Source organism: Porites lutea, chromosome 7, assembly GCF_958299795.1.
Source record: "Porites lutea chromosome 7, jaPorLute2.1, whole genome shotgun sequence".
Classification (NCBI taxonomy): Eukaryota; Metazoa; Cnidaria; class Anthozoa; order Scleractinia; family Poritidae; genus Porites; species Porites lutea.
This window is the reverse complement of record NC_133207.1, coordinates 6,531,067-6,538,566: the sequence shown is the minus strand read 5'-3', so window position 1 is coordinate 6,538,566 and position 7,500 is coordinate 6,531,067. Positions and strand designations below refer to the sequence as shown.

General features: G+C 45.4%; 1 protein-coding gene across 1 annotated transcript; it reads left to right on the top strand.

Annotated features, from left to right (window-relative positions):
* The first annotated feature begins 774 nt into the window (after nucleotides 1-774).
* Nucleotides 775-6,860, top strand: LOC140944352 (uncharacterized). Its single transcript, XM_073393517.1, has one exon. It carries the CDS (start codon nucleotides 1,043-1,045, stop codon nucleotides 6,632-6,634), a length of 5,592 nt encoding a protein of 1,863 aa, XP_073249618.1. The 5' UTR covers nucleotides 775-1,042; the 3' UTR covers nucleotides 6,635-6,860.
* The last annotated feature ends 640 nt before the right edge of the window (nucleotides 6,861-7,500 follow it).

Below are 7,500 nucleotides of genomic sequence, written 5' to 3'. Positions count from 1 at the left end.
TCCGTATTGGAGAGGTGTCCGTATAAAAGAGGTTACTATGATGACATCACTTCTATGACTCCACTTACAGTTTTAAGTGTTCAGTAGCTAAAACCAGGCAGGCTCACACTCTTAAACTGAATTTAAAGTTATCAATTCACAGCACAAAGACAATGTCTTTCAGTAGCAGAGAACATTGTACATCTCAGCAACAGGCAAATTACTGTTTTAAAACAAAACGAGCTACAGCGCAATCCTGCATGTAAAAAGTTGTAATGTAAAGCACAAGTCTGAAAGCGTCCTTTCACTATATTGCAAGTGCAGTGAACAGTAACCAGAGTACAAAATGCAATAGAAAAGATGTTTATGCTATCTGTGGTTATTGAAGCCTTCAAAAAGTTGGTTAAGTTCTTCTGTACACCTTTTGCAAATCATTGTTTGGTAAAAGCGACTGGGCTTTATATCACTTTGTATAGCTCATCAGCCAGACTTAAGATGGAATTCACCCTGTGCATGATCAGGAATCGGCCTTCCATTTGATCACCGCAGTGTCTATGATAAAGAGGTTAGGTTTATATGAATTTACTCTCTGGGGTCGAGATTTAGTGTCAGTTTTCCGTATTAGAGAGAGTCGGTATTATAGACTGAGGTTTTTTTATTAAGAAAATATATGAGAATTTTGTCGGGACATTGGAAACTGTCCGTAACAGAGGTGTCTGTACTGGGAGGTTTGACTGTACCCTATTTTGCTTTGTTGACTGCTGTTTTTAAGGTATTATTTGCTGTGGTATGTGTCGAGTAGACTGAACTTGCTATTTGAACCTTGTTATTGTTTAACTCAGCATGTTATGCGGTCATGTCATAAATGTATGCGCACGCGCAAGTCACATGGAAAGTACTGTATGATCAGATCATCATTTTGAAATATAGCTGTGTTTGGTTATCGAGATTCTGTTCCTTGTCTGTTCGTTTGTCTTCGTTCACCGTTCCCCTAAATTATCAGACTGTTATCTAAAGACCCACACGACATTTTGGTGCCGAGACCAGGATCATCCAACGCAGTATGGCGGAAACTCTCCCGAAACTAACCTCTTCACGTGCGGGTTATCGTGCTCACTTAACGAAGACCTTGAACAAGGCGAAGGATCTTATGAAGAAGGAGGCACCCACCGAAATGGATGTTGTATCGCTTAACAGTATCATTGAACAACTTACACGGAAGAAGACTATTCTCACCGGACTGGACGAGAAAATTGCGGCGCTCATCGAAGAACCGGAGGATCTCGAGCAAGAGATTTTTGAGACAGAAGAAATCCATGATGAAATTCTAGATACCACCAGCCAGATAAGTAGATTTATTCATGTCACAATATCTCCTAAGAAATCTGCTACCCAGCCTCCGTCCTCCACTCATCAGGAATCCCCACAAATGGTGTATAATGAAACCCCACTCGTACCAAGTAACACGTCCGAACCCAGCACTTCAAACAGTCACGAAAATACCCCACCCACTAGTCAAGCAGCCTCTGGGGAAACTGTTAATGATCAACCGAATTCTCAGCCACCCCTGAACACGCATCCACCGCCTCAGACCTCTCAGTTGAATGTTAACCACAGTAGCCGCCTTCCCAAACTGAATTTACCTACCTTTTCTGGCAATCCCCTCAACTGGCCCACATTTTGGGATTCATTCGAAGCAGCTGTCCACTCTCACACCACATTGGGGGGAGTACAGAAGTTTAGTTACCTGAAGGCCCAACTAACGGGGGTCGCCTCAAGGGCTATAGCTGGTTTCCCACTAAGCAATGTCAATTATGAGCAAGCCATAAAACTACTTAAGGAACGTTTTGGGCAACCCAGTAAGATCATAGGTGCCCATATGCAAGCTCTCCTGGAAATTGCTAGCCCTGCCAACCAGTTAACAAGCTTGCAACTGTTTTATGATACCATGGAAACTCATGTCAGAGGTCTTGAATCACTTGGAAGATCACACGAAAGCTATGGGGATCTCCTCGTTCCAATTATCCTGGGAAAGTTACCCCATGAGTTGAGAAAGATCTTAGCCCGTGAACACGAGAGCCCTGAATGGAAATTCCAGGAGTTGAGAGAAGCTATTGTAAGGGAAATTCGAATCCTTGAAGCAGGTACCCAACTTAACGACACCCCTTATGGACTCACCCCAACAATCACTGGTTCTTTTCTCGCTCAAATACAAGGAAAACAGCCTCATTTGGGGAAATCTAGTAAACCAGAATCTAAAACATGTCTGTACTGCAAGGGTCCCCACCCCTCCTACAATTGTCAAGTAGTCACTGACGTTCGGGAGAGATGGACAAAGGTTAAGACTCTCGGACATTGCTTCAATTGTTTGGGGAAACACAAGTCTTCAGTGTGTCAGTCAAAATTCCGCTGCCATAAATGTAAGGGGAAACATCACACAAGTTTATGTTTGGGCCCCACTGATCCTGCCATCAACCCTCCGACCACACCTGACAATACGGCTCCCACTCACAGTCCTCATACTTCTATAGCAGAGCCACCCTTCAGGGTACATACCTCTCTCGCACCAATTACTCAAACGAATATCCCAGTCAACAATGGCCCAATATCACTCTTGAAAACTGCTGTAGCAACTGTTGGCTATAACCATACGCACTGTGAAGCTAACATTCTATTCGACGAAGGTGCACAGCGCTCCTTTATCACGCAGTCCTTGGCTGATCAACTAGGCATACTTTACACAGAGAATGAATCTATTGCCTTGTCTGCCTTTGGTGCACACTCCTCATCCAACAGACGATTACCTATGGCCAACATCACTATCGTCACTAACAATGGGGAACACGTACCAGTACGTGTCCTCGTGATTGACCAAATCACCACACCACTTCAGAACCGCTTTCGGCAGCAGGTCCGAACCATACCCTACCTAAGGGGTCTTCAACTTGCCCACCCTGTGACGTCGGACGAGAATTTTGAAATCTCACTTCTACTTGGTGCGGATCACTATTGGGATATAGTGATGGACACGGTCATCCGCGGTCAAGGCCCAACTGCTGTAGAATCAAAGATTGGCTACCTCATCTCTGGACCGCTACAGACTAACTGCGTCAATCGCACTGACACTGCTGTGAACCTGCTACAGACACTGTCTTCCACAACGGCGGCAGAACGTGATCTTGAACATTTCTGGTCTCTGGAGTCTATAGGCATCACACCACCTACAGAAGTGGATAACCAGGAGTCCTTCCTGCAACACTACCAGAGATCCTCAATCACAAGAATGTCCGATGGCAGTTACAGCGCCAAATTCCCATGGAAGGAAGATTTTCCCACACTACCTTCCAACTATGGTAGCTGTGCACGCCGCACGCGGGCTATGGTACGCCGCCTTGCTCAGACACCTAGCCTTCTTACCTCGTACGGGGAAATTATCAAAGAACATGAAAGGCGTGGATTTATTGAAAGGGTTGACAATGTAGACAGTATGGATAGAGCGCACTACCTCCCACATCACGCAGTCAAGAAAGAATCTGCTACCACACCTATCAGAGTTGTTTTTGATTGCAGCTCCCGATCCTCAAACAACTCTCCAAGTTTGAACGACTGCCTTATGGTGGGCCCTCCATTTCTAAGCGATATGTGCTCCATCATCATAAGATTCCGATCCTTCACTTACGGCCTGTCCACAGATATTGAGAAGGCCTTTCTTCATGTCGGTCTCGATGGCAATGACCGAGACTTTACCCGATTTTTCTGGTTGTCAGACCCTAAGAATCCGGAAAGCGAATTTCAGGTCTTTCGTTTCAAGACGGTCCTATTTGGTTCCACCAGTTCCCCTTTCATGCTGAACGCTACACTGCATCATCATCTGGAAAACTACAGTACACCTGTGGCCAAAGACATTGGAAACAATATGTATGTAGACAATGTTATCTCCGGGTGTGACCAAGAAACTGACATCATCCGTTACTATCAAGAGTCAAGATCAATCATGAATGAAGCCAATTTCAACCTGCGCTCATGGGCATCCAATAGCCCACGACTTCGTGAAGGGGCAGAACAAGATCAAACGGCCGATCCAAGCACTGTGGTCAACATTCTTGGTTTGCGCTGGCACCCAATCCAAGACACCATCTCTCTTGCACCAAAGGAACTCGCCTCCCCTTCCAGTCAACCAACCTCCAAACGTGATGTACTACAACTTGCCTCAAGGACTTATGATCCACTGGGATTCATATCTCCAGTCACTGTGAAGGCCAAGCTCCTCCTTCAAGAACTGTGGCAAAGAAAGCTGGAATGGGACGAGCCACTTCCCACAGAACTGGAAGCCAAGTGGAATGACATGGCCCAAGATATCCAAGAGGCTAGCAAGCTGATCTTACCCAGATGCTTCTTCTCACAAGTGCCGTCTAATGCACAACCAATCTACTTACATGTCTTTGCTGATGCCAGCCCTAAAGCATATGGAGCTGTAGCCTACATTTCTAATGGTGACCAGACCTCACTCGTCATGTCAAGGTCACGTGTTGCTCCACTGAAGAAATTGACACTCCCTCAATTGGAACTAATGGCGGCATCAATCGGTACAAGACTAGCTCATTTCGTAGCAGAAGCCCTCAAATCGAGATTTCCCAATATTACAGTCCATCTGTGGTCAGACAGCGAGATAGTCCTCCATTGGTTACACAGCTCCAAGCCCCTCAAACAGTTTATTGCCAACCGCACCAAAGAGATCATGACACTGTTCCCTGTTACTGTCTGGAATCATTGCCCAACCCAAGAAAACCCTGCTGATCTGCTTACTCGTGGCATCTCTACAACACAGCTTCACACCTCATCTCTTTGGCAACACGGTCCCCAATGGTTACCACTTGTCGAGCAATGGCCGTCTTGGAATCCCTCCAAAATACTCCATCTACAGCTGTGTGACATCGCCGATGCGCAAGACACTGATGCCACAACCAGGAATGGGACGACTCAGACAGATCCGACGGAGAAAGAACTAGGCATCCATAATCTTATTGATGTTTCAAGATTCAGCACTCTCTCCAGACTTCTCAGCGTAACAGCATACGTTCTACGGTTTGTGAAGAACTTGAAACATCCTGCAACAAAGACACATGGCCCCCTATCTGTACAGGAGAGGCAAGACGCCCAACGCAAGTGGATCCAGAACTCCCAAGCACTAATCTATGCAGCAGAGATTGCTAACCTTCGATCCAACTCCAGTACCCGTTTGACATTAGTGAAACAACTCCGCCTGTTCCTCGATGCTGACGGCTTCCTTCGTTCCGGGGGGAGGATCCATAATGCTCAGCTTGCAGAGTCAGCAAAGTTTCCCTATCTGCTTCCACCCAACCATCCCTTCACAGCACTGGTTGTCTACGAAGTCCATAAAAAGCAACTTCACTCTGGTGTCAACGTGGTAGTGACCATGCTTCGCCAAACATTCTGGATAACTTCAATTCGGCAGTATGTGAGGAAACTTCTTCGTCGATGTGTGACCTGCCGGAAGGTGCAAGGAACGGCGTTCAGAGCTCCAGATCCCGCACCCTTACCTAAGTTAAGAGTCCAGGAAGCAAAACCATTTTCAGTAACTGGAGTTGACTTTACTGGACCCCTCTATGTGCGATCAGAAAAGGGTACCACCAAGAGCTACATTTGTCTGTTTACGTGCGCTGTAACAAGAGCGGTACATCTGGAAGTTGTCAGTGACCTCTCGGAGCGAAGTTTCCTGCAAGCCTTCCGACGATTCTCAAGTCGCAGATCTGTGCCACATCACATGATATCAGATAATGCCTCCACGTTCCTTGCGGCCTCAGATACCCTCAGTGACCTATTCAAATCTCCTTCACTAAAGGAACAGTTCAGCCGACAAGGCGTTGAGTGGAAATTTATCCCGAAACGCGCTCCATGGTACGGAGGCTTTTGGGAACGAATCATTGGACTAACGAAACGAGCCATTAAGAAGACACTTGGCAAGGCATCTATCACCTTAACAGAGCTCCAAACACTCGCCACTGAAGTAGAAGCTGTCCTGAATGATCGCCCTATCACTTATGTTTCAAGTGATTGTACAGACGAAGAGCCATTAACACCTTCTCATCTCTTAAACGGGAGGAGAATCTCTTCCCTGCCTTATCCCATTGCTGATGATGATCCATCTGACCCGGACTATGGAGGTGCATCTGACATGAGGCAGCGTGTGACAGCACAAGCCCATATCCTTGAATGTTTCTGGAACCGATGGAGACACGAATACCTGACCTCACTTCGCGAATTCCACAGAGCATCCGGTACCAACAAGCAATCAATCAAGACGGGAGATGTTGTACTAGTCTATGACGAAGGTCCCAGATCATCATGGAAGCTAGCAGTTATAGAAGACCTGATTAGAGGAGGTGATGGCTTTGTGAGGGCAGCACACATTCGCACAAGTACTGGATATACCAACCGTCCTGTCTCCAAACTGTATCCTCTTGAAGTTACTGCGAGTCCCTCTTCCTCTAGGATTGCATCGCGAAACTCTCCTGAGCAACAATCTACCGTAGTCACATCAACTAGACCGAGACGAGCTGCGGCTACTGACGCCATGGGGAGAATTTCAGAATGGACAAGATGCATCCGCGCCCCCCCGGAGGATGTCGAGTAGACTGAACTTGCTATTTGAACCTTGTTATTGTTTAACTCAGCATGTTATGCGGTCATGTCATAAATGTATGCGCACGCGCAAGTCACATGGAAAGTACTGTATGATCAGATCATCATTTTGAAATATAGCTGTGTTTGGTTATCGAGATTCTGTTCCTTGTCTGTTCGTTTGTCTTCGTTCACCGTTCCCCTAAATTATCAGACTGTTATCTAAAGACCCACACGACAGTATGTTAGCCACAGAAAACAAGACAGGGTGAATCCAGTGTTCATGCTAATGTACAGGCATGAAGCCTTGTTATCTCAGAAGGGTAAATGATCACTGTTACAGTATTTGAATACATAAACTTATGATGTTAATTTTATTTCATTTTATTCCTATGCAGATCAGGGCCGAACTGGACAGAATCCTACAAGAGCCTGATATAACAAAATCTTTTAGGGGCAAATTTCAGGGTGGCTGGAGAGAAAGTCTTCTAACTGTTGTCAGGCGTTCTGACAACAAAAAAGTCATGGCTTTTATGCAGGAGACATGAAAAAGGTTAGTATCACATTTAAATGATAACAATAACTTTAATCGTATATGGTTAATTTTGTAAACAATCTTTTAAAGGAATTAAATCTTTATTAGAAGTGAATACAGGCATTTTTTTTCTTGCAACAAAAATCCTCCTTTTAACCCACCACAGGTAATAGATAGTGACAGTCCCTTAGTTTTATTACTTTCCTCTTGTTCAAAGGCTTTTTGTGCGGGTCACAAAACACTTGAACAAACTGGAATTATTGCTTGAAAATTCTTTGGCACTTAGGGTAGAGGTGCAGGTCACGCGAATTTAATTGTATTCCATCTTAGTGGTAAATAGTCCC